This window comes from Carcharodon carcharias, chromosome 27 (assembly GCF_017639515.1).
Source record: "Carcharodon carcharias isolate sCarCar2 chromosome 27, sCarCar2.pri, whole genome shotgun sequence".
Taxonomy (NCBI): domain Eukaryota; kingdom Metazoa; phylum Chordata; class Chondrichthyes; order Lamniformes; family Lamnidae; genus Carcharodon; species Carcharodon carcharias.
In genome coordinates, this window is record NC_054493.1 from 5,720,226 (window position 1) to 5,748,168 (window position 27,943).

A 27,943-nucleotide genomic window follows, 5' to 3' on the forward strand; every position below is an offset into this window, starting at 1 on the left:
CAGTATAAGACTCTCAGTTATAACACTCTCTCTGTTACACTGACCCTCAGTATAAGACTCTCAGTTATAACACTCTCTCTGTTACACTGACCCTCAGTATAAGACTCTCAGTTATAACACTCTCTCTGTTACACTGACCCTCAGTATAAGACTCTCAGTTATAACACTCTCTCTGTTACACTGACCCTCAGTATAAGACTCTCAGTTAAAACACTCTCTCTGTTACACTGACCCTCAGTATAAGACTCTCAGTTATAACACTCTCTCTTTTACACTGACCCTCAGTATAAGACTCTCAGTTATAACGCTCTCTCTGTTACACTGACCCTCAGTATAAGACTCTCAGCTATAACACTCTCTCTGTTACACTGTCCCTCAGTATAAGACTCTCAGTTATAACACTCTCTCTGTTACACTGACCCTCAGTATAAGACTCTCAGTTATAACACTCTCTCTGTTACACTGTCCCTCAGTATAAGACTCTCAGTTATAACACTCTCTCTGTTACACTGTCCCTCAGTATAAGACTCTCAGTTATAACACTCTCTCTGTTACACTGACCCTCAGTATAAGACTCTCAGTTATAACACTCTCTCTGTTACACTGACCCTCAGTATAAGACTCTCAGTTATAACACTCTCTCTGTTACACTGACCCTCAGTATAAGACTCTCAGTTATAACACTCTCTCTATTACACTGACCCTCAGTATAAGACTCTCAGTTATAACACTCTCTCTGTTACACTGACCCTCAGTATAAGACTCTCAGTTATAACACTCTCTCTGTTACACTGACCCTCAGTATAAGACTCTCAGTTATAACACGCTCTCTGTTACACTGACCCTCAGTATAAGACTCTCAGTTATAACACTCTCTCTGTTACACTGACCCTCAGTATAAGACTCTCAGTTATAACACTCTCTCTGTTACACTGACCCTCAGTATAAGACTCTCAGTTATAACACTCTCTCTGTTACACTGTCCCTCAGTATAAGACTCTCAGTTATAACACTCTCTCTGTTACACTGACCCTCAGTATAAGACTCTCAGTTATAACACTCTCTCTGTTACACTGTCCCTCAGTATAAGACTCTCAGTTATAACACTCTCTCTGTTACACTGTCCCTCAGTATAAGACTCTCAGTTATAACACTCTCTCTGTTACACTGACCCTCAGTATAAGACTCTCAGTTATAACACTCTCTCTGTTACACTGACCCTCAGTATAAGACTCTCAGTTATAACACTCTCTCTGTTACACTGACCCTCAGTAACAGACTCTCAGTTATAACACTCTCTCTTTTACACTGACCCTCAGTATAAGACTCTCAGTTATAACACTCTCTCTGTTACACTGACCCTCAGTATAAGACTCTCAGTTATAACGCTCTCTCTGTTACACTGACCCTCAGTATAAGACTCTCAGTTATAACACTCTCTCTGTTACACTGTCCCTCAGTATAAGACTCTCAGTTATAACACTCTCTCTGTTACACTGTCCCTCAGTATAAGACTCTCAGTTATAACACTCTCTCTGTTACACTGACCCTCAGTATAAGACTCTCAGTTATAACACTCTCTCTGTTACACTGACCCTCAGTATAAGACTCTCAGTTATAACACTCTCTCTGTTACACTGTCCCTCAGTATAAGACTCTCAGTTATAACACTCTCTCTGTTACACTGTCCCTCAGTATAAGACTCTCAGTTATAACTCTCTCTCTGTTACACTGACCCTCAGTATAAGACTCTCAGTTATAACGCTCTCTCTGTTACACTGACCCTCAGTATAAGACTCTCAGTTATAACACTCTCTCTGTTACACTGACCCTCAGTATAAGACTCTCAGTTATAACACTCTCTCTTTTACACTGACCCTCAGTATAAGACTCTCAGTTATAACGCTCTCTCTGTTACACTGACCCTCAGTATAAGACTCTCAGTTATAACACTCTCTCTGTTACACAGTCCCTCAGTATAGGACTCTCAGTTATAACATCCTCTCTATTACACTGACCCTCAGTATAAGACTCTCAGTTATAACACTCTCTCTGTTACACTGACCCTCAGTAACAGACTCTCAGTTATAACACTCTCTCTTTTACACTGTCCCTCAGTATAAGACTCTCAGTTATAACACTCTCTCTGTTACACTGTCCCTCAGTATAAGACTCTCAGTTATAACAGTCTCTCTGTTACACTGACCCTCAGTATAAGACTCTCAGTTATAACACTCTCTCTGTTACACTGTCCCTCAGTATAAGACTCTCAGTTATAACATCCTCTCTATTACACTGACCCTCAGTATAAGACTCTCAGTTATAACACCCTCTCTATTACACTGACCCTCAGTATAAGACTCTCAGTTATAACACTCTCTCTGTTACACTGACCCTCAGTATAAGACTCTCAGTTATAACACTCTCTCTGTTACACAAACCCACTGTGTTAGACTCTCAGTTATAACACTCTCTCTGTTACACTGTCCCTCAGTATAAGACTCTCAGTTATAACACTCTCTCTGTTACACTGTCCCTCAGTATAAGACTCTCAGTTATAACACTCTCTCTGTTACACTGTCCCTCAGTATAAGACTCTCAGTTATAACACTCTCTCTGTTACACTGTCCCTCAGTATAAGACTCTCAGTTATAACACCCTCTATGTTACACTGACCCTCAGTATAAGACTCTCAGTTATAACACTCTCTCTGTTACACTGACCCTCAGTAACAGACTCTCAGTTATAACACTCTCTGTTTAAACACTGACCCTCAGTATAAGACTCTCAGTTATAACACTCTCTCTGTTACACTGACCCTCAGTAACAGACTCTCAGTTATAACACTCTCTCTTTTACACTGACCCTCAGTATAAGACTCTCAGTTATAACACTCTCTCTTTTACACTGACCCTAAGTATAAGACTCTCAGTTATAATGCTCTCTCTGTTACACTGACCCTCAGTATAAGACTCTCAGTTATAACACTCTCTCTGTTGCACTGTCCCTCAGTATAAGACTCTCAGTTATAACACTCTCTCTGTTACACTATCCCTCAGTATAAGACTCTCAGTTATAACATTCTCACTGTTACACTGTTCCTCAGTATAAGACTCTCAGTTATAAAACTCTCTCTGTTACACTGTCCCTCAGTATAAGACTCTCAGTTATAACACCCTCTCTGTTACACTGACCCTCAGTATAAGACTCTCAGTTATAACACTCTCTCTGTTACACTGACCCTCAGTAACAGACTCTCAGTTATAACACTCTCTCTTTTACACTGACCCTCAGTATAAGACTCTCAGTTATAACACTCTCTCTATTACACTGACCCTCAGTAACAGACTCTCAGTTACAACACTCTCTCTTTTACACTGACCCTCAGTATAAGACTCTCAGTTATAATGCTCTCTCTGTTACACTGACCCTCAGTAACAGACTCTCAGTTATAACGCTCTCTCTGTTACACTGACCCTCAGTATAAGACTCTCAGTTATAACACTCTCTCTGTTACACTGACCCTCAGTAACAGACTCTCAGTTATAACACCCTCTATTACACTGACCCTCAGTATAAGACTCTCAGTTATAAAACTCTCTCTGTTACACTGTCCCTCAGTATAAGACTCTCAGTTATAACACCCTCTCTGTTACACTGACCCTCAGTATAAGACTCTCAGTTATAACATTCTCACGGTTACACTGTCCCTCAGTATAAGACTCTCAGTTATAAAACTCTCTCTGTTACACTGTCCCTCAGTATAAGACTCTCAGTTATAACACCCTCTATTACACTGACCCTCAGTATAAGACTCTCAGATATAACGCTCTGTCTGTTACACTGACCCTCAGTATAAGACTCTCAGTTATAACACTCTCTCTGTTACACTGACCCTCAGTAACAGACTCTCAGTTATAACACTCTCTCTTTTACACTGACCCTCAGTATAAGACTCTCAGTTATAACACTCTCTCTTTTACACTGACCCTCAGTATAAGACTCTCAGTTATAATGCTCTCTCTGTTACACTGACCCTCAGTATAAGACTCTCAGTTATAACACTCCCTCTGTTACACTGTCCCTCAGTATAAGACTCTCAGTTATAACAATCTCTCTGTTACACTGTCCCTCAGTATAAGACTCTCAGTTATAACAATCACTCTGTTACACTGACCCCCAGTATAAGACCCTCAGTTATAACACTCTCTCTGTTACACTGACCCTCAATAGAAGTCTCTCAGCTATAACACTCTCTCTCTTACACTGTCCCTCAGTATAAAATCTCAGTTATAACACTCTCTCTGTTACACTGTCCCTCAGTATAAGACTCTCAGTTATAACATGCTCTCTGTTACACTGACCCTCAGTATAAGACTCTCAGTTATAACACTCTCTCTGTTACACTGACCCTCAGTATAAGACTCTCAGTTATAACACTCTCGCTGTTACACCGACCCTCAGTAAAAGTCTCTCAGTTATAACACTCTCTCAGTTACACTGTCCCTCAGTGTAAGACTCTCAGTTATAACAATCTCTCTGTTACACTGACCCACAGTGTTAGACTCTCAGTTATAACATTCTATGTTACACTGTCCCTCAGTATAAGACTCTCAGTTATAACACTCTCTCTGTTACACTGACCCTCAGTATAAGATTCTCAGATATAACACTCACTCTGTAACACTGACCCTCAGTATAAGACTCTCAGTCATAAAACTCTCTCTGATACACTGTCCCTCAGTATAAGACTCTCAGTTATAACACTCTGTCTGATACACTAACCCTCAGTATAAGACTCAGTTATAACACTTTCTCTGTTACTCTGACCCTCAGTATAAGACTCTCAGTCATAACACCCGCTCTGTTACACTGACCCTCAGTATAGGACTCTCAGTTAAAACACTCTCTCTGTTACAATGACCCTCAGTATAAGACTCTCAGTTATAACATTCTGACTGTTACACTGTCCCTCAGTATAAGACTCTCAGTTATAAAACTCTCTCTATTATACTGACCTCAGTAAAAGACTCTCAGTTATAACACTCACTCTTTTACACTGTCCCTCAGTATAAGACTCTCAGTTACAACATTCTCACTGTTACACTGTTCCTCAGTATAAGACTCTCAGTTATAAAACTCTCTCTGTTACACTGTCCCTCAGTATAAGACTCTCAGTTATAACACCCTCTCTGTTACACTGACCCTCAGTATAAGACTCTCAGTTATAACATTCTCACGGTTACACTGTCCCTCAGTATAAGACTCTCAGTTATAAAACTCTCTCTGTTACACTGTCCCTCAGTATAAGACTCTCAGTTATAACACCCTCTATTACACTGACCCTCAGTATAAGACTCTCAGATATAACGCTCTCTCTGTTACACTGACCCTCAGTATAAGACTCTCAGTTATAACACTCTCTCTGTTACACTGACCCTCAGTAACAGACTCTCAGTTATAACACTCTCTCTTTTACACTGACCCTCAGTATAAGACTCTCAGTTATAACACTCTCTCTTTTACACTGACCCTCAGTATAAGACTCTCAGTTATAATGCTCCCTCTGTTACACTGTCCCTCAGTATAAGACTCTCAGTTATAACAATCTCTCTGTTACACTGTCCCTCAGTATAAGACTCTCAGTTATAACAATCACTCTGTTACACTGACCCCCAGTATAAGACTCTCAGATATAACGCTCTCTCTGTTACACTGACCCTCAGTATAAGACTCTCAGTTATAACATTCTCTCTATTATACTGACCTCAGTAAAAGACTCTCAGTTATAACACTCTCTCTGTTACACTAACCCTCAGTAACAGACTCTCAGTTATAACACTCTCTCTTTTACACTGACCCTCAGTATAAGACTCTCAGTTATAACACTCTCTCTTTTACACTGACCCTAAGTATAAGACTCTCAGTTATAATGCTCTCTCTGTTACACTGACCCTCAGTATAAGACTCTCAGTTACAACACTCTCTCTGTTACACTGACCCTCAGTAACAGACTCTCAGCTATAACGCTCTCTCTTTTACACTGACCCTCAGTATAAGACTCTCAGTTATAACACTCTCTCTGTTACACTGACCCTCAGTAACAGACTCTCAGTTATAACACTCTCTCTTTTACACTGACCCTCAGTATAAGACTCAGTTATAATGCTCTCTCTGTTACACTGTCCCTCAGTATAAGACTCTCAGTTATAACAATCTCTCTGTTACACTGACCCTCAGTATAAGACTCTCAGTTATAACAATCTCTCTGTTACACTGACCCCCAGTATAAGACCCTCAGTTATAACACTCTCTCTGTTGCACTGACACTCAATAGAAGTCTCTCAGCTATAACACTCTCTCTCTTACACTGTCCCTCAGTATAAAATCTCAGTTATAACACTCTCTCTGTTACACTGTCCCTCAGTATAAGACTCTCAGTTATAACACTCTCTCTGTTACACTGACCCTCAGTATAAGACTCTCAGTTATAACACTCTCTGTGTTACACTGACCCTCAGCATAAGACTCTCAGTTATAACATTCTCACTGTTATACTGTCCCTCAGTATAAGACTCTCAGTTATAAAACTCTCTCTGTTACACTGTCCCTCAGTATAAGACTCTCAGTTATAACACCGTCTCTATTACACTGACCCTCAGTATAAGACTCTCAGATATAATGCTCTCTCTGTTACACTGACCCTCAGTATAAGACTCTCAGTTATAACACTCTCTCTTTTACACTGACCCTCAGTATAAGACTCTCAGTTATAACACTCTCTCAGTTACACTGTCCCTCAGTGTAAGACTCTCAGTTATAACAATCTCTCTGTTACACTGACCCACAGTGTTAGACTCTCAGTTATAACAGTCTATGTTACACTGTCCCTCAGTATAAGACTCTCAGTAATAACACTCTCTCTGTTACACTGACCCTCAGTATAAGACTCTCAGTTATAACACTCTCTCTGTTACACAGTCCCTCAGTATAGGACTGTCAGTTATAACATCCTCTCTATTACACTGTCCCTCAGTATAAGACTCTCAGTTATAACACTCTCTCTGTTACACTAACCCACTGTGTTAGACTCTCAGTTATAACACCCTCTCTGTTACACTGTCCCTCAGTATAAGACTCTCAGTTATAACACTCTCTCTGTTACACTGTCCCTCAGTATAAGACTCTCAGTTATAACACTCTCTCTGTTACACTGTCCCTCAGTATAAGACTCTCAGTTATAACACTTTTACACTGACCCTCAGTATAAGACTCTCAGTTATAACACTCTCTCTGTTACACTGACCCTCAGTATAAGACTCTCAGTTATAACACTCTCTCTGTTACACTGACCCTCAGTATAAGACTCTCAGTTATAACACTCTCTCTGTTACACTGACCCTCAGTATGAGACTCTCAGTTATAACACTCTGTTACACTGACCCTCAGTATAAGACTCTCAGTTATAACACTCTCTCTGTTACACTGACCCTCAGTATAAGACTCTCAGTTATAACACTCTCTCTGTTACACTGACCCTCAGTATAAGACTCTCAGTTATAACACTCTCTCTGTTACACTGTCCCTCAGTATAAGACTCTCAGTTATAACACACTCTGTTACACTGACCCTCAGTATAAGACTCTCAGTTATAACATCCTCTCTATTACACTGACCCTCAGTATAAGACTCTCAGTTATAACACTCTCTCTGTTACACTGACCCTCAGTATAAGACTCTCAGTTATAACACTCTCTCTGTTACGCTGACCCTCAGTATAAGGCTCTCAGTTATAACACTCTCTCTGTTACACTGACCCTCAGTAACAGACTCTCAGTTATAACACTCTCTCTTTTACACTGACCCTCAGTATAAGACTCTCAGTTATAACACTCTCTCTGTTACACTGACCCTCAGTATAAGACTCTCAGTTATAACACTCTCTCTGTTACACTGTCCCTCAGTATAAGACTCTCAGTTATAACACTCTCTCTGTTACACTGTCCCTCAGTATAAGACTCTCAGTTATAACACTCTCTCTGTTACACTGTCCCTCAGTATAAGACTCTCAGTTATAACACTCTCTCTGTTACACTGACCCTCAGTATAAGACTCTCAGTTATAACACTCTCTCTGTTACACTGACCCTCAGTAACAGACTCTCAGTTATAACACTCACTGTTTTACACTGACCCTCAGTATAAGACTCTCAGTTATAACACTCTCTCTGTTACACTGACCCTCAGTAACAGACTCTCAGTTATACCACTCTCTCTTTTACACTGACCCTCAGTATAAGACTCTCAGTTATAACACTCTCTCTTTTACACTGACCCTAAGTATAACACTCTCAGTTATAATGCTCTCTCTGTTACACTGACCCTCAGTATAAGACTCTCAGTTATAACACTCTCTCTGTTACACTGACCCTCAGTAACAGACTCTCAGTTATAACACTCTCTCTTTTACACTGACTCTCAGTATAAGACTCTCAGATATAACGCTCTCTCTGTTACACTGACCCTCAGTATAAGACTCTCAGTTATAACACTCTCTCTGTTACACAGTCCCTCAGTATAGGACTCTCAGTTATAACATCCTCTCTATTACACTGACCCCCAGTATAAGACCCTCAGTTATAACACTCTCTCTGTTACACTGACCCTCAATAGCAGTCTCTCAGCTATAACACTCTCTCTCTTACACTGTCCCTCAGTATAAAATCTCAGTTATAACACTCTCTCTGTTACACTGTCCCTCAGTATAAGACTCTCAGTTATAACATGCTCTCTGTTACACTGACCCTCAGTATAAGACTCTCAGTTATAACACTCTCTCTGTTACACTGTCCCTCAGTATAGGACTCTCAGTTATAACATCCTCTCTATTACACTGACCCTCAGTATAAGACTCTCAGTTATAACACCCTCTCTATTACACTGACCCTCAGTATAAGACTCTCAGTTATAACTCTCTCTCTGTTACGCAGACCCTCAGTATAAGACTCTCAGTTATAACACTCTCTCTGTTACGCTGACCCTCAGTATAAGGCTCTCAGTTATAACACTCTCTCTGTTACACTGACCCTCAGTATAAGACTCTCAGTTATAACACTCTCTCTGTTACACTAACCCACTGTGTTAGACTCTCAGTTATAACACTCTCTCTGTTACACTGTCCCTCAGTATAAGACTCTCAGTTATAACACTCTCTCTGTTACACTGTCCCTCAGTATAAGACTCTCAGTTATAACATTCTCACTGTTACACTGTTCCTCAGTATCAGACTCTCAGTTATAAAACTCTCTTTGTTACACTGTCCCTCAGTATAAGACTCTCAGTTATAACACCCTCTCTGTTACACTGACCCTCAGTATAAGACTCTCAGTTATAACACTCTCTCTGTTACACCGACCCTCAGTAACAGACTCTCAGTTATAACACTCTCTGTTTTACACTGACCCTCAGTATAAGACTCTCAGTTATAACACTCTCTCTGTTACACTGACCCTCAGTAACAGACTCTCAGTTATAACACTCTCTCTTTTACACTGACCCTCAGTATAAGACTCTCAGTTATAACACTCTCTCTTTTACACTGACCCTAAGTATAAGACTCTCAGTTATAATGCTCTCTCTGTTACACTGACCCTCAGTATAAGACTCTCAGTTATAACACTCTCTCTGTTGCACTGTCCCTCAGTATAAGACTCTCAGTTATAACACTCTCTCTGTTACACTATCCCTCAGTATAAGACTCTCAGTTATAACATTCTCACTGTTACACTGTTCCTCAGTATAAGACTCTCAGTTATAAAACTCTCTCTGTTACACTGTCCCTCAGTATAAGACTCTCAGTTATAACACCCTCTCTGTTACACTGACCCTCAGTATAAGACTCTCAGTTATAACACTCTCTCTGTTACACTGACCCTCAGTAACAGACTCTCAGTTATAACACTCTCTCTTTTACACTGACCCTCAGTATAAGACTCTCAGTTATAACACTCTCTCTATTACACTGACCCTCAGTAACAGACTCTCAGTTATAACACTCTCTCTTTTACACTGACCCTCAGTATAAGACTCTCAGTTATAATGCTCTCTCTGTTACACTGACCCTCAGTATAAGACTCTCAGTTATAACACTCTCTCTGTTACACTGTCCCTCAGTATAAGACTCTCAGTTACAACATTCTCACTGTTACACTGTTCCTCAGTATAAGACTCTCAGTTATAAAACTCTCTCTGTTACACTGTCCCTCAGTATAAGACTCTCAGTTATAACACCCTCTCTGTTACACTGTCCCTCAGTATAAGACTCTCAGTTATAACATTCTCACGGTTACACTGTCCCTCAGTATAAGACTCTCAGTTATAAAACTCTCTCTGTTACACTGTACCTCAGTATAAGACTCTCAGATATAACGCTCTGTCTGTTACACTGACCCTCAGTATAAGACTCTCAGTTATAACACTCTCTCTGTTACACTGACCCTCAGTAACAGACTCTCAGTTATAACACTCTCTCTTTTACACTGACCCTCAGTATAAGACTCTCAGTTATAACACTCTCTCTTTTACACTGACCCTCAGTATAAGACTCTCAGTTATAATGCTCTCTCTGTTACACTGACCCTCAGTATAAGACTCTCAGTTATAACACTCCCTCTGTTACACTGTCCCTCAGTATAAGACTCTCAGTTATAACAATCTCTCTGTTACACTGTCCCTCAGTATAAGACTCTCAGTTATAACAATCACTCTGTTACACTGACCCCCAGTATAAGACCCTCAGTTATAACACTCTCTCTGTTACACTGACCCTCAATAGAAGTCTCTCAGCTATAACACTCTCTCTCTTACACTGTCCCTCAGTATAAAATCTCAGTTATAACACTCTCTCTGTTACACTGTCCCTCAGTATAAGACTCTCAGTTATAACATGCTCTCTGTTACACTGACCCTCAGTATAAGACTCTCAGTTATAACACTCTCTCTGTTACACTGACCCTCAGTATAAGACTCTCAGTTATAACACTCTCGCTGTTACACCGACCCTCAGTAAAAGTCTCTCAGTTATAACACTCTCTCAGTTACACTGTCCCTCAGTGTAAGACTCTCAGTTATAACAATCTCTCTGTTACACTGACCCACAGTATAAGATTCTCAGATATAACACTCACTCTGTAACACTGACCCTCAGTATAAGACTCTCAGTCATAAAACTCTCTCTGATACACTGTCCCTCAGTATAAGACTCTCAGTTATAACACTCTGTCTGATACACTAACCCTCAGTATAAGACTCAGTTATAACACTTTCTCTGTTACTCTGACCCTCAGTATAAGACTCTCAGTCATAACACCCGCTCTGTTACACTGACCCTCAGTATAGGACTCTCAGTTAAAACACTCTCTCTGTTACAATGACCCTCAGTATAAGACTCTCAGTTATAACATTCTCACTGTTACACTGTCCCTCAGTATAAGACTCTCAGTTATAAAACTCTCTCTGTTACACCGTCCCTCAGTATAAGACTCTCAGTTATAACATTCTCTCTATTATACTGACCTCAGTAAAAGACTCTCAGTTATAACACTCACTCTTTTACACTGTCCCTCAGTATAAGACTCTCAGTTACAACATTCTCACTGTTACACTGTTCCTCAGTATAAGACTCTCAGTTATAATGCTCTCTCTGTTACACTGACCCTCAGTATAAGACTCTCAGTTATAACACTCTCTCTGTTACACTGTCCCTCAGTATAAGACTCTCAGTTACAACATTCTCACTGTTACACTGTTCCTCAGTATAAGACTCTCAGTTATAAAACTCTCTCTGTTACACTGTCCCTCAGTATAAGACTCTCAGTTATAACACCCTCTCTGTTACACTGACCCTCAGTATAAGACTCTCAGTTATAACATTCTCACGGTTACACTGTCCCTCAGTATAAGACTCTCAGTTATAAAACTCTCTCTGTTACACTGTCCCTCAGTATAAGACTCTCAGTTATAACACCCTCTATTACACTGACCCTCAGTATAAGACTCTCAGATATAACGCTCTCTCTGTTACACTGACCCTCAGTATAAGACTCTCAGTTATAACACTCTCTCTGTTACACTGACCCTCAGTAACAGACTCTCAGTTATAACACTCTATCTTTTACACTGACCCTCAGTATAAGACTCTCAGTTATAACACTCTCTCTTTTACACTGACTCTCAGTATAAGACTCTCAGTTATAATGCTCTCTCTGTTACACTGACCCTCAGTATAAGACTCTCAGTTATAACACTCCCTCTGTTACACTGTCCCTCAGTATAAGACTCTCAGTTATAACAATCTCTCTGTTACACTGTCCCTCAGTATAAGACTCTCAGTTATAACAATCACTCTGTTACACTGACCCCCAGTATAAGACCCTCAGTTATAACACTCTCTCTGTTACACTGACCCTCAATAGAAGTCTCTCAGCTATAACACTCTCTCTCTTACACTGTCCCTCAGTATAAAATCTCAGTTATAACACTCTCTCTGTTACACTGTCCCTCAGTATAAGACTCTCAGTTATAACATGCTCTCTGTTACACTGACCCTCAGTATAAGACTCTCAGTTATAACACTCTCTCTGTTACACTGACCCTCAGTATAAGACTCTCAGTTATAACACTCTCGCTGTTACACCGACCCTCAGTAAAAGTCTCTCAGTTATAACACTCTCTCAGTTACACTGTCCCTCAGTGTAAGACTCTCAGTTATAACAATCTCTCTGTTACACTGACCCACAGTGTTAGACTCTCAGTTATAACATTCTATGTTACACTGTCCCTCAGTATAAGACTCTCAGTTATAACACTCTCTCTGTTACACTGACCCTCAGTATAAGATTCTCAGATATAACACTCACTCTGTAACACTGACCCTCAGTATAAGACTCTCAGTCATAAAACTCTCTCTGATACACTGTCCCTCAGTATAAGACTCTCAGTTATAACACTCTGTCTGATACACTAACCCTCAGTATAAGACTCAGTTATAACACTTTCTCTGTTACTCTGACCCTCAGTATAAGACTCTCAGTCATAACACCCGCTCTGTTACACTGACCCTCAGTATAGGACTCTCAGTTAAAACACTCTCTCTGTTACAATGACCCTCAGTATAAGACTCTCAGTTATAACATTCTCACTGTTACACTGTCCCTCAGTATAAGACTCTCAGTTATAAAACTCTCTCTATTATACTGACCTCAGTAAAAGACTCTCAGTTATAACACTCACTCTTTTACACTGTCCCTCAGTATAAGACTCTCAGTTACAACATTCTCACTGTTACACTGTTCCTCAGTATAAGACTCTCAGTTATAAAACTCTCTCTGTTACACTGTCCCTCAGTATAAGACTCTCAGTTATAACACCCTCTCTGTTACACTGACCCTCAGTATAAGACTCTCAGTTATAACATTCTCACGGTTACACTGTCCCTCAGTATAAGACTCTCAGTTATAAAACTCTCTCTGTTACACTGTCCCTCAGTATAAGACTCTCAGTTATAAAACTCTCTCTGTTACACTGTCCCTCAGTATAAGACTCTCAGTTATAACACTCTCTATTACACTGACCCTCAGTATAAGACTCTCAGTTATAACATTCTCTCTGTTACACTGACCCTCAGTATAAGACTCTCAGTTATAACACTCTCTCTGTTACACTGTCCCTCAGTATAAGACTCTCAGTTATAACACTCTCTTTACACTGACCCCTGTCCCTGTGTCTGTCTATTGCACCCCCTGTAGTCCAGCCTCCCCTCCAGCAGAGGGGGGTGTTACACAGCTTTGATCCGCTTCTTGGCCAGTGTACCGTCATAATCGTCACGCTGACGCTCGCGTCACCACCGGGCTGAATTTGGACGCGCGCCTGCGCCCCTCGCTCTCCAGGCGTGCGCCTGCGCCTTAACTACTCCTGCGACTATTCGGTCAAAGGTCATGGCTTCATCGCCCCGCGCAGAAATAACTTGATCCCCGCCTGATTTTTTTTTTTTTCGTGGTTATTCCGGCCGCGATGTGGGCCTGGAACCGACGTCGCAATTTGCAGCGGGATAAAATAATCGAGGCGGCTGTTGGGGCCTTTGGTCTCTGACGTCAACGGGCATGCGCATTGGCTGCCAACCTTCGTCTCCCGAACCGCGCAGGCGCAGACCCGCCCCTTTCTTCTATTGTGTTTTTTCTCTAGTTTGTTTTATATTTATTTTCGGGTGGAAAACCAGCTCTATCGATCATGTCTTGATCGTGCTTTTGATGCCCCGGCGCCTTTCGTTAATCTTTTTTTATTTTCTTTAAATTTCGGTGGGCGTGACCGCTCGAACTTTGACCCTCCCCTCCCATTTTTTTTAAAACTCCGATTGACGTCGGGACTCAGCCAATGGCGAGCTGGGAAGCGGCCAGGAGGACCGTATGGTCCTCCAAGCAATCAGAGCCCTGGACGTGACGTTGCGTGAGGAGGGGCGGGACCTTGCATCCCGGAAGTGTTGTCGCCAGCTGTCTCTTCATTGTCTCTCAAGCAAAGGAGTCCGGCAGTAAGGCTTTTTTTAACCCCCCCCCATACATTTATTTTATTTTCCCTCCCCCCCCCCTTTACCCTCTTTAAAAGTACGTTTGCAAAACCAAGCTGCAGTTAAATAATTATTGGGGGGGGGGATAAAAATACTAGATCCAGATTCCTGTTTGCAGGGGAGCGGGGCGGGGAGAAGGGGGGGACGTTGAAATGTTTTAGAGTTCATCCTCAGGAAAAGGATCCGTTGCTTCATTTCGGACCCCTGTGTCTTTCCCCCTGCCTTTCTCCATCTTGACTCCGCCTGGCCTGTTTCTGTCTCTCCGAACCTCTCCCGCTGCCCCCATGTCGCGTTCTGTCTCTCCGAACCTCACCGGCTTCCCGCTGCCCCCCCGTGTCACGTTCTGTCTCTCCGAACCTCTCCTGCTGTCCCCCCCCCGTGTCACTTTCTGTCTCTCCGAACCTCTCCCGCTGCCCCCGTGTCACGTTCTGTCTCTCCGAACCTCTCCCACTGCCCCCATGTCGCGTTCTGTCTCTCCGAACCTCTCCCGCTGCCACCGTGTCGCGTTGTCTCTCCAAACCTCTCCCGCTGCCCCCATGTCGCGTTGTCTCTGCAAACCTCTCCCGCTGCCCCCGTGTCACGTTCTGTCTCTCCAAACCTCTCCCGCTGCCCCCATGTCGCGTTCTGTCTCTCCGAACCTCTCCCGCTGCCCCCATGTCACGTTCTGTCTCTCCGAACCTCTCCCGCTGCCCCCATGTCACGTTCTGTCTCTCCAAACCTCTCCCGCTGCCCCCCGTGTCGCGTTCTGTCTCTCCAAACCTCATCGGCTTCTGGCTGCCCCGTGTCGCGTTCTATCTCTCCGAACCTGTTACCACCACAGCGTCCCTCCCCGTCCCCTACCCACCCACTCACTCCAGAGAGAGTCTGCTCCTGAAAGGGATGAGGGTCCAATGCGCTGCTTCTCAAACCCCGGTAATCTTTTAGTTCTCAATGATCGCCTGCCGAACCTCGCCTGCAGCTGGTCTGGTCAAATTCAGGACACCTGAATTTGGATCAGGTTCGAAGTCTGGCGTTCCCGTGTCCGTCCCGGTGAGAGCAAGATCGCAAGAGTACAAATGAGTGCCCGATTGAGACGGGGGGGCTTGAGTTGTTTCTGGGCTGTGTCTTTTCCGCACCCCCCCCCCCCCAAGGCTGCAGTACCAGCTCGGCCCTGACCGTGAATGAGAACCGAGCAGCGGGTGCCTGCTCCCGTTATTCCAGACCCCTGAGGAGTGGGGGGTGGGAGTGGGGGATGGGGGTGGGGGGTGTGGGGTTGGGGGGGGGGGTGGTGGTGGGATGTTATGGCTCTGGTGTTCCAGTCATGAGTTGATGCTCTCTCTGCCTTTGTCTTCCCCACAGGGAGTCCGGAGCGGAAGGAGAGCCGGTTGGTGAGGGGAGGGCGGCGCAGAGTGAGGAATCGCCGATGGGGAGTCCGGAGCCGGTGGGGAGCCGGGAGACGTTGGAGGGCGGTGGGGGGCCGCCCGGCTGCGGGGTCTGCGGCCGGAGGTTCAGCCGGGCCGCCAACCTGGCCAAGCACCGGTGCCAGAAGAAGGCGGCGCCGGCTCACCGCTGCGCCGACTGCGGCTGGGCCTTTGGCTACCCCTCCCAGCTGGAGGCCCACCGGCGCACGCACACCGGCGAGAAGCCCTTCGCCTGCTCGCTCCCCTGCGGCAAGGCCTTTACCCGCCTGTCCAGCCTGCTGGCCCACCGGCGGACACACACCGGGGAGAAGCCCTTCGCCTGCTCCCTGTGCGGCAAGGCCTTCACCCGGGCCTTCAGCCTGCTGGCCCACCGCCGGTGCCGGCACTCCGGCCAGCAGGCCTACGTCTGCCCGCTCTGCGGCAAGGGCTTCGCCCAGGCCTTCCACCTCCTGACCCACCAGCGGGTCCACACCGGCGAGCGGCCCTTCCAGTGCCCCGAGTGCGGCAAGGCCTTCGCCCAGTCCTCCAGCCTCCTGACCCACCGGCGGGTCCACACCGGCGAGCGGCCCTTCCGGTGCCCCGAGTGCGGCAAGAGCTTCACCCAGTCCTGCAGCCTCCTGCGGCACCGGCGCATCCACACCTGACCGAGCAGCGCAGGGGTCGTGGGGGGTTGGGGGGGGGGGTAGTAAGGAGTCCGTGCCAGGCCGGCGGTGCCCGGGAAGCTCACCGTTCCCGGCGACGAGAGGAAGAACACTGGTGACCCCCCCCGAGGCAAGCGGACCTCCACACCGCCCCCCCCCCCAACCCAACCCAACCCCCACCGAAGTTCCTCCCCTCTTCAGCTCGAAGGACTTTGCGCCTGAAACTTGTTTCCCAATAAACGAATCAACGCTCGAAGCCGGTCGCCTGTCAAATCCTTGTTTTGCGGAGCGTCGGCAATTTGGCTGTCTCGGATATTGGCCCCCGAGCTCTGGAATTCCCTCCCTGAAAACCTCTCCACCCCTCCCTCCTCTCCGTTCAGTCACTCCTTGAAACCCAACTCTCTGTCCAAACCTTTGCTCACCTGTCCTAAAACCGTGGCTTTGGGGGTGGTGGGGGAGAGAGAGTCGCGTCTGATGATGTGAGTGGGGGCGGGGGGTACAAGGAGGCTTCGGCGCGATTTAGACAAGGTGTGTGTGTGGGGGGGTTGGCGGTGGGGGGGCGTTGGGGGCAAACATGTGGCAGAGGCAGCGTAACGTGGATATAAACGTGAAGTTATCCGCTTCGGTGTGAAAAACAGAGAGGCAGGGTATTATTTACATGGTGATCTCTTGGGGGGACGTGGATGTACAAAGGGATCGGGGTGTCCCTTGCACACCAGTCCCTGAAAGCAAACAGGCAGGTGCAGCTAGCAGTGAGCAAGGCAAGTGGTGTGTCGGCCTTCATGGCGAGAGGGTTTGAGTTCAGGAGTCGGGATGTCTTGCTGCCGTTAGACAGGGCCTTGGCGAGACCACACCTGGAGTATTGTGTGCGGTTTTGAGCTCCCTACCTAAGGAAGGATATACTTGCTATAGAGGGAGAGCAGCAAAGGTTCACTAGGCTGATACCGGGGATGGTGAGACTGTCGTATGAGGAGGGATTGGTTCGAATGGGCCCCGTGTCCACTAGAGTTAGGAAAACGAGAGGGGGATCTGATTGAAAGATATAAAATTCTGGACAGGGCTGGATGCAGGAAGGAAGATGTTTCCCCCTGTCCGGGGAGTCCAGAACCAGCGGGGGGGGGTGGGGGGGGTCACAGTCTCAGGATTCGGGGCAGGCCGTTTAGGACTGAGATGAGGGAAGATTTTTTCCCTCAGAGGGTGGTGAACTTGTGGGATTCTCTCCCACTGAAGGCTGTGGAGGCCGGGTCACTGCGTCCAGTCAAGGAAAGAAATTGATCGTTTGTGGATATTAGGGACATCAAGGGGGTACGGAGAGAAAGCGGGAACGCGGCGTTGAGATGGAGGATCAGCCGTGATCGTGTCGAATGGCGGAGCGAACTGGAGGGGCCGAGTGGCCTACTTCCTGCTCCGATGATTCTGGAAGCGCGTCCCGGTCTCGGAGAGGGGGCAGAGGAGATTTGCCACAAGGGCGACAGTCGTGGGGCAGGGAGGTGAGGGTGAGGGACGCGGGTCGATGTCCAGGGGGAGTGCACGTGCAGTTGGGCCTGTTTCTCTTGAGCTAAGCAAGCCCAAATTGGGGGGGGGGCGGTGAGCTGATGGAGCTGCTTAAAACGATGGGTTCGATCGATTGGAGGGAGGGAGGGAGAAACAGTCTCCAGTGGCAGCTGAGCTCACTTCGGTGGGGGGGGGGGCAAGGGGCAAGGAAGGGAAGTGGTAGGGGATTCAATTCACGGTGATTCACAGAGGTGTGGCTCGCTGACAACAGAGAAGCCCAGAGACTCGGGTTCCCCGTTGTGTGAGTGTTCAGGGTCTGGAACGCGATGCCCGACAGGGCTTCCTGGTCAAAGCAAGATACCGCAGGACGCTGGAGAGAGAAACCGGGTAAACGTTTGGAGTCCGTGACACCCATCTTCAGGGCGTACCTGGGGTATGGGAGCCTCACCGGGGAGGTATTGCACATCCGGAACTGCCCTTGGGAAGGGCACCGACGCACAGTAGCAGCAGCAGTGTGTGTACCACCTACAAGATGCACTGCAGCAACTCACCAAGGCTCCTTCGACAGCGCCGCCCAAACCCACGGCCGCTACCGTCTAGAAGGACGAGGGCAGCAGACACATGGGGAACACCCACCACCTGGAAGTTCCCCCTCCGAGCCCCTCACCGTCCCGACTTGGAAATATATCGGCCGTTCCTTCACTGTCGCTGGGTCAAAATCCTGGAACTCCCTAACAGCGCCGTGGATGTACCTACACCACACAGGGGACAAAATCCTGGAACTCCCTCCCTAGCAGCGCCGTGGATGTACCTACACCACACAGGGGACAAAATCCTGGAACTCCCTCCCTAACAGCGCTGTGGGTGTACCTACACCACAGGGACAAAATCCTGGAACTCCCTCCCTAACAGCGCCGTAGGTGTACCTACTCCACAGGGGACAAAATCCTGGAACTCCCTCCCTAACAGCGCTGTGGGTGTACCTACACCACACGGGACAAAATCCCGTAACTCCCTCCCTAACAGCGCTGTGGGTGTACCTACACCACAGGGGACAAAATCCTGGAACTCCCTCCCTAACAGCGCTGTGGGTGTACCTACACCACAGGGGACAAAATCCTGGAACTCACTCCCTAACAGCGCTGTGGGTGTACCTACACCACAGGGGACAAAATCCTGGAACTCCTTCCCTAACAGCGCCGTGGGTGTACCTACACCACAGCGACAAAATCATGGAACTCCCTCCCTAACAGCGCTGTGGGTGTACCTACACCACAGGGGACAAAATCCTGGAACTCCCTCCCTAACAGCGCTGTGGGTGTACCTACACCACAGGGGACAAAATCCTGGAACTCCCTCCCTAACAGCGCTGTGGGTGTACCTACACCACAGGGGGGACTGCAGCGGTTCAAGAAGGCAGCTCACCCACCACCTTCTCAAGGGGGCAATTAGGGACGGGCAATAAATGCTGGGCCCGGCCAGTGAGCCCCCGCATCCCCGTGGACGGAGGTGACGATGAAGGCTGGCGCTGAGGCTCCTCCTTGGACCGCTCCCGTCCGTCAACGAGCTGCCCGAGGAGGAGGAGGGTGGGACCGCCCTCGGGGCAACTGGAGGAACATCCGAGGGAGCCAGAAAAACGACAGGAGGAGAGGGGAATCCGGACCGACAGTGGAGGCTCCCACCAAGGGAGCCGGCAGAGAGGCGACGGGCTGAATGGACAGTTCCAAGGCAACTCGACAGGGAAGGAAAGGAGAACAAACCTTTATTGCTTCGCAGTTGATTTACAGACACAGGCGCCATCCCCGGGCGGGGAATTCAGGAGTGCGGGGAAATCAGGGGGGGCGGGGAAATCGGGGGGGGGGGGGGCGGGGAAATCAGGTGATAGGAAATCAGGAGTGCGGGGAAATCAGGTGATGGGAAATCAGGGGGGCGGGGAAATCAGGTGATGGGAAATCAGGGTGGGCGGGGAAATCAGATGAGGAGAAATCAGGGTGGGCGGGGAAATCGGATGAGGAGAAATCAGGGTGGGCGGGGAAATCGGATGAGGAGAAATCAGGGTGGGTGGGGAAATCGGGAGAAATCAGGGTGGGCGGGGAAATCGGGAGAAATCAGGGTGGGCGGGGAAATTGGGAGAAATCAGGGTGGGCGGGGAAATCGGATGAGGAGAAATCAGGGTGGGCGGGGAAATCAGATGAGGAGAAATCAGGGTGGGCGGGAAAATCGGGAGAAATCAGGGTGGGCGGGGAAATCGGGAGAAATCAGGGTGGGCGGGGAAATCAGATGAGGAGAAATCAGGGTGGGCGGGGAAATCGGATGAGGAGAAATCAGGGTGGGCGGGGAAATCGGGAGAAATCAGGGTGGGTGGGAAAATCGGATGAGGAGAAATCAGGGTGGGCGGGGAAATCAGATGAGGAGAAATCAGGGTGGGTGGGAAAATCGGGAGAAATCAGGGTGGGCGGGGAAATCAGATGAGGAGAAATCAGGGTGGGCGGGGAAATCGGATGAGGAGAAATCAGGGTGGGCGGGGAAATCGGGAGAAATCAGGGTGGGTGGGAAAATCAGGGGGTGGGGAAATCGGATGAGGAGAAATCAGGGTGGGCTGGGAAATCAGGGTTGGCGGGGAAATCGGGAGAAATCAGGGTGGGAGGGGAAATCAGGGGGTGGGGAAATCAAGGGGCGACGCCCTCATTACCACCCACTGCCCACCCAGACCCCCCCGACCTCACCACCTGGACTCCGCCCCCCCCCGACCTCACCGCCTGGACTCCACCCCCCCGACCTCACCGCCTGGACTCTGCCCCCCCGACCTCACCGCCTGGACTCTGCCCCCCCGACCTCACCTCCCGGACTCCGCCCCCCCCCCCGAACACACCGCCCGGACTCCGACCTCCCCTCCCGGACTCCACCCCCCCACTGACCTCACCGCCAGGACTCCGCCCCCCGACCTCACCACCCTGACTCCGGCCCAACCTCACCTCCCAGACTCCGCCCACCACCGACCTCACCGCCCTGACTCCGCCCCCTGACCTCACCGCCCGGACTCCCCCCACCACCGACCTCACCGCCCTGACTCCGCCCCCCGACCTCACCGCCCGGACTCCACCCACCACCGACCTCACCGCCCTGACTCCACCCCCCGACCTCATCGCCCGGACTCCCCCCCGCACCCCCCACCCCGACATCACCACCCAGACTCCGCCTCCCCCGACCTCACCGCCCGGACTCCACCCCCTCCCCGACCTCACCGCCCGGACTCCACCCCCTCCCCGACCTCACCGCCCGGACTCCACCCCCTCCCCGACCTCACCGCCCGGACTCCACCCCCTCCCCGACCTCACCGCCCGGACTCCACCCCCTCCCGACCTCACCGCCCTGACTCCACCCCCTCCCCAACCTCACCGCCCGGACTCCACCCCCTCCCCGACCTCACCGCCCGGACTCCACCCCCTCCCCGACCTCACCTCCCGGACTCCTCCTCCCCCGACCTCACTTCCAACCCCGACCTCACCGCCCGGACTCCGCCCCCCCGACCTCACCGCCCGGACTCCGCCCCCCCGACCTCACCGCCCGGACTCCACCCCCTCCCCGACCTCACCTCCCAGACTCCGCCTCCCCCGACCTCACCTCCACCCCCGACCTCACCTCCACCCCCGACCTCACCGCCCGGACTCTGCCCCCCGACCTCACCTCCACCCCCGACCTCACCGCCCAGACTCCGCCCCCCCGGATTCCGCCCCCCCCCGACCTCACCTCCACCCCCGACCTCACCGCCCGGACTCCGCCCCCCGACCTCACCGCCCGGACTCCGCCTTCCCCGACCTCAACTCCACCCCCGACCTCACCGTCCAGACTCCGCCCCCCCCCCCCGACCTCACCTCCACCCCCGACCTCACCGCCCGGACTCCGACCCCTGACCTCACCGCCCAGACTCCGCTCCCCCGACCTCACCTCCACCCCCGACCTCACCGCCCGGACTCCGCCTCCCCCGACCTCACCGTCCGGACTCCACCCCCCAACCTCACCTCCCTGACTCCACCCCCTCCCCGACCTCACCGCCCGGACACCACCCCCTCCCCGACTTCACCGCCCGGACTCCACCCCCTCCCCGACTTCACCGCTCGGACTCCACCCCCTCCCCGACCTCACCGCCCGGACTCCACCTCCTCCCCGACCTCACCGCCCGGACTCCGCCCCTCCGACCTCACCTCCACCCCCAACCTCACCGCCCGGACTCCGCCCCCCGACCTCACCGCCCGGACTCCGCCCCCTCCCGACCTCACCTCCAACCCCGACCTCACCGCCTGGACTCCGCCCCCCCCGACCTCACCTCCACCCCCGACCTCACCGCCCGGACTCCGCCCCCCGACCTCACCGCCCGGACTCCGCCCCCCCCCCCGACCTCACCTCCACCCCCGACCTCACCGCCCAGACTCCACCCCCCCCCACCCCGCTACCCGGACCCCCCTGCCGTCACCCCCCCGACACCACGTTGTCCAGGGCGGCTGCGAGCTCGGGGTACCGGTACTTGTACCCGCTCTCCAGGGTGCGCCTGGGCACCACCCTCTGCCCCTCCAGCAGCATGACCGCCCGCTCGGCGCCCAGCACTGCCTCCAAGGCAAGAGCTGGCACCGGCAGCACAGCGGGGCGCCCCAGGCTGGAACCCAGCGCTGCCGCAAACTGGCGGCTGGTACACGGGGTGGGAGCCACGCCGTTCAGGATCCCCCGGACCGAGTCATTCTCCAGCGCGTGGGCGAGGATCCCGCTCATATCCTCCACGTGGATCCAGGGGAAGGACTGGCGTCCGGAGCCGATCGCTCCCCCAACGCCCAGCCAGAACGGCCAAATCATCTGCTTCAGCGCCCCTCCGTCCTTTCCCAGCACCACTCCTGAGGGAGAGAGAGACAGGGGGAGGGGGTTAGAGTCAGCATCAATCCTGGGGGGGAAGAGAGACAGGGGGAGGGGGTTAGAGTCAGCATCAATCCTGGGGGGGAAGAGAGACAGGGGGAGGGGGTTAGAGTCAGCATCAATCCTGAGGGAGAGAGAGACAGGGGGAGGGGGTTAGAGTCAGCATCAATCCTGGGGGGGAGAGAGACAGGGGGAGGGGGTTAGAGTCAGCATCAATCCTGAGGGAGAGAGAGACAGGGGGAGGGGGTTAGAGTCAGCATCAATCCTGGGGGGGAGAGAGACAGGGGGAGGGGGTTAGAGTCAGCATCAATCCTGGGGGGGGAGAGAGAGAGAGAGAGACAGGGGGAGGGGGTTAGAGTCAGCATCAATCCTGGGGGGGCAGAGAGACAGGGGGAGGGGGTTAGAGTCAGCATCAATCCTGGGGGGGCAGAGAGACAGGGGGAGGGGGTTAGAGTCAGCATCAATCCTGGGGAACAGAGAGAGAGAGAGAGAGACAGGGGGAGGGGGTTAGAGTCAGCATCAATCCTGGGGAACAGAGAGAGAGAGAGAGACAGGGGGAGGGGGTTAGAGTCAGCATCAATCCTGGGGAACAGAGAGAGAGAGAGAGACAGGGGGAGCGGGTTAGAGTCAGCATCAATCCTGGGGAACAGAGAGAGAGAGAGAGACAGGGGGAGGGGGTTAGAGTCAGCATCAATCCTGGGGAACAGAGAGAGAGAGAGAGACAGGGGGAGGGGGTTAGAGTCAGCATCAATCCTGGGGAACAGAGAGAGAGAGAGAGACAGGGGGAGGGGGTTAGAGTCAGCATCAATCCTGGGGAACAGAGAGAGAGAGAGAGACAGGGGGAGGGGGTTAGAGTCAGCATCAATCCTGGGGAACAGAGAGAGAGAGAGAGAGACAGGGGGAGGGGGTTAGAGTCAGCATCAATCCTGGGGAACAGAGAGAGAGAGAGAGACAGGGGGAGGGGGTTAGAGTCAGCATCAATCCTGGGGAACAGAGAGAGAGAGACAGGGGGAGGGGGTTAGAGTCAGCATCAATCCTGGGGGGGGGAGAGAGAGAGAGAGAGAGACAGGGGGAGCGGGTTAGAGTCAGCATCAATCCTGGGGAAGAGAGAGAGAGAGAGACAGGGGGAGGGGGTTAGAGTCAGCATCAATCCTGGGGAACAGAGAGAGAGAGAGAGACAGGGGGAGCGGGTTAGAGTCAGCATCAATCCTGGGGAACAGAGAGAGAGAGAGAGAGACAGGGGGAGGGGGTTAGAGTCAGCATCAATCCTGGGGAACAGAGAGAGAGAGAGAGACAGGGGGAGGGGGTTAGAGTCAGCATCAATCCTGGGGAAGAGAGAGAGAGAGAGACAGGGGGAGGGGGTTAGAGTCAGCATCAATCCTGGGGAAGAGAGAGAGAGAGAGACAGGGGGAGGGGGTTAGAGTCAGCATCAATCCTGGGGAACAGAGAGAGAGAGAGAGACAGGGGGAGCGGGTTAGAGTCAGCATCAATCCTGGGGAACAGAGAGAGAGAGAGAGAGACAGGGGGAGGGGGTTAGAGTCAGCATCAATCCTGGGGGAGAGAGAGAGAGAGTGAGAGTGGGGAAGAGAGAGAGACAGAAGGGAAGAGTGAGAGAGAGAGAGAGGGGAAGGGAAGAGAGAGAGAGAAGGGAAGAGACAGAAGGAAAGAGAGAGTGGGGAAAGAGATAGAGAGAGTGGGGAAAGAGAGAGAGAGAGAGAGAGAGTGGGGAAAGAGAGAGAGAAGGGAAGAGGGAGAGAGAGTGGGGAAAGAGAGAGAGAAGGGAAGAGAGAGAGAGAGAGAAGGGGAGAGAGAGAGAGAAGGGGAGAGAGAGAGAGAGAAGGGGAGAGAGAGAGAGAGAATGGGAGAGAGAGATAGAGAATGGGAGAGAGAGAGAGAAGGGGAGAGAGAGAGAAGGGGAGAGAGAGAGGAGAAGGGGAGAGAGAGAGAGAAGGGGAGAGAGAGAGAGAGAAGGGGAGAGAGAGAGAAAAGGGGAGAGAGAGAGAGAAGGGGAGAAAGAGAGAGAGAGAGAAGGGGAGAGAGAGAAGGGGAGAGAGAGAGAAGGGGAGAGAGAGAGAGAAGGGGAGAGAGAGAGAGAAGGGGAGAGAGAGAGAGAAAGGGAGAGAGAGAGAGAGAAGGGAAGAGAGAGAGAGAGAGAAGGGGAGAGAAAGGGAGTGAGGTGTGTGAGGAAGCCGCCGTTTCCCTGAGAAAGATCCGGAGGACGCGCGGAACTTACCGGAACGCACAACCGCCTGACGCACGAGCTGGGCCGTGTGCTCAGGCAGTCGGGCAGCTCCCTCCCAATCCCGGACCAAGCGGGAGAAGAAATCCGCGTCTCCGCCCGGACTGTCCTCATCGTATTCCACAGTCAGGCTGGGCTGGTAAAATCCTGGCCAGGGGAGACAAGGGAAAGGGGATCAGAAATCCCCTTCAACAGGCCGCCTCCGAGGGGAGGGGCTGGGGGGGCGGGTACGGAGGGGAGACGGGGAGTCTGGGGGGGTACGGAGGGGAGACGGGGAGTCTGGGGGGGTATGGAGGGGAGACGGGGAGTCTGGGGGGGTACGGAGCGGAGACGGGGAGTATGGGGGGGTACGGAGGGGAGACGGGGAGACTGGGGGGGTACGGAGGGGAGACGGGGAGTCTGGGGGTACGGAGGGGAGACGGGGAGTCTGGGCGGGTACGGAGGGGAGACGGGAGTCTGGCGGGGTACGGAGGGGACACGGGGAGTCTGGGCGGGTACGGAGGGGAGACGGGGAGTCTGGGCGGGTACGGAGGGGAGATGGGAGTCTGGGCGGGTACGGAGGGGAGACGGGGAGTCTGGGGGGGTACGGAGGGGAGACGGGGAGTCTGGGGGGTACGGAGGAGAGATGGGAGTCTGGGCGGGTACGGAGGGGAGACGGGGAGTCTGGGGGGGTACGGAGGGGAGACGGGGAGTCTGGGGGTACGGAGGGGAGACGGGAGTCTGGGGGGGTACGGAGGGGAGACGGGGCGTCTGGGGGTACGGAGGGGAGACGGGAGTCTGGGGGGGTACGGAGGGGAGACGGGAGTCTGGGGGTACGGAGGGGAGACGGGAGTCTGGGGGGGTACGGAGGGGAGACGGGAGTCTGGGGGTACGGAGGGGAGACAGGGAGTCTGGGGTGTACAGAGGGGAGACGGGAGTCTGGGCGGGTACGGAGGGGAGACGGGAGTCTGGGCGGGTACGGAGGGGAGACGGGGAGTCTGGGGGGGTACGGAGGGGAGACGGGGAGTCTGGGGTGTACGGAGGGGAGATGGGGAGTCTGGGGGGGTACAGAGGGGAGACGGGGAGTCTGGGCGGGTACGGAGGGGAGACGGGAGTCTGGGCGGGTACAGAGGGGAGACGGGAGTCTGGGGGGGTACGGAGGGGAGACGGGAGTCTGGGGGGGTACGGAGGGGAGATGGGGAGTCTGGGGGGTACGGAGGGGAGACAGGAGTCTGGGGTGGTACGGAGGGGAGACGGGGTTACAGAGGGGGCAGACGGGGGTACAGAGTGGACTTGGGGGGGGTACAGAGGGCAGATGGGGAGTCTGGGGGCTGCAGAGGGGTGAAAGGGGACTAGGGGGTACAGAGAGGAGACGGGCAGTCTGGGGAGAACAGAGAGGAGACTGGGACTCTGGGGGGCACAGAGGGGACTGGGGGGTACAGAGAGGAGACGGGCAGTCTGGGGTGTTCAGAGAGGAAACGGGGGGGGTACAGAGGGGAGACGGGAGTCTGGGGGGGTACGGAGGGGAGACGGGGGTACAGAGTGGGGAGACGGGAGGGTACAGAGGGGGGAGACGGGGGTATCGAGGGGGGACGGGGGTATAGAGGGGCGACGGGGGGTACAGGGGGGGAGGTGGGGGTACAGGGGGGGAGGTGGGGTTACGGGGGAAGACGGGGGGGGTGGTACAGAGGGGAGACGGGGGTACAGAGAAGGGAGACGGGGTTACAGAGAGGGGAGACGGGGTTACAGAGAGGGGAGACGGGTGTACAGAGAGGGGAGACGGGTGTACAGAGAGGGGAGACGGGGTGTACAGAGAGGGGAGACGGGGTGTACAGAGAGGGGAGACGGGGTGTACAGAGAGGGGAGACGGGTGTACAGAGAGGGGAGACGGGGTGTACAGAGAGGGGAGACGGGTGTACAGAGAGGGGAGACGGGGGGGTACAGAGGGGAGACGGGGTGTACAGAGAGGGGAGACGGGGTGTACAGAGAGGAGACACGGGGTGTACAGAGAGGGGAGACGGGGTGTACAGAGAGGGGAGACGGGGTGTACAGAGAGGGGAGACGGGGTGTACAGAGAGGAGACGGGGTGTACAGAGGGGAGACGGGGGGTACAGAGAGGGGAGACGGGGGGTACAGAGAGGGGAGACGGGGTGTACAGAGAGGGGAGACGGGGGGGTACAGAGGGGAGACGGGGTGTACAGAGAGGGGAGACGGGGGGGGTACAGAGGGGAGACGGGGGGTACAGAGAGGGGAGACGGGGGTACAGAGAGGGGAGACGGGGGGTACAGAGAGGGGAGACGGGGTGTACAGAGAGGGGAGACGGGGTGTACAGAGAGGGGAGACGGGGTGTACAGAGAGGAGACGGGGTGTACAGAGAGGGGAGACGGGGTGTACAGAGAGGGGAGACGGGGTGTACAGAGAGGAGACGGGGTGTACAGAGAGGAGACGGGGTGTACAGAGAGGAGACGGGGTGTACAGAGAGGAGACGGGGTGTACAGAGAGGGGAGACGGGGGGTACAGAGAGGGGAGACGGGGTGTACAGAGAGGGGAGACGGGGGGGTACAGAGGGGAGACGGGGTGTACAGAGAGGGGAGACGGGGTGTACAGAGAGGGGAGACGGGGTGTACAGAGAGGGGAGACGGGGGGGTACAGAGGGGAGACGGGAT

At 51.7% G+C, this 27,943-nt stretch overlaps 2 protein-coding genes across 2 annotated transcripts in view; one reads left to right on the forward strand and one right to left on the reverse strand.

The window, feature by feature from the left end:
- The first annotated feature begins 14,461 nt into the window (after positions 1-14,461).
- On the forward strand, positions 14,462-16,899 carry LOC121270127 (gastrula zinc finger protein XlCGF7.1-like). Its single transcript, XM_041175444.1, has 2 exons — positions 14,462-14,583; positions 15,958-16,899. Exons 1-2 carry the CDS (start codon positions 14,462-14,464, stop codon positions 16,661-16,663), a joined length of 828 nt encoding a protein of 275 aa, XP_041031378.1. The 3' UTR covers positions 16,664-16,899.
- A 5,725-nt stretch (positions 16,900-22,624) lies between these two features.
- Positions 22,625-27,943, reverse strand: part of sdr39u1 (short chain dehydrogenase/reductase family 39U, member 1) — a gene marked incomplete at its 5' end in the record, with an annotated part of 52,877 nt that continues 47,558 nt past the window's right edge. Inside the window, 2 exons of the mRNA XM_041175445.1 lie at positions 22,625-23,040; positions 25,293-25,445. Coding sequence (XP_041031379.1) covers positions 22,625-23,040; positions 25,293-25,445 — 569 coding nt within the window. The remainder of the gene's footprint in view (positions 23,041-25,292; positions 25,446-27,943) is intronic.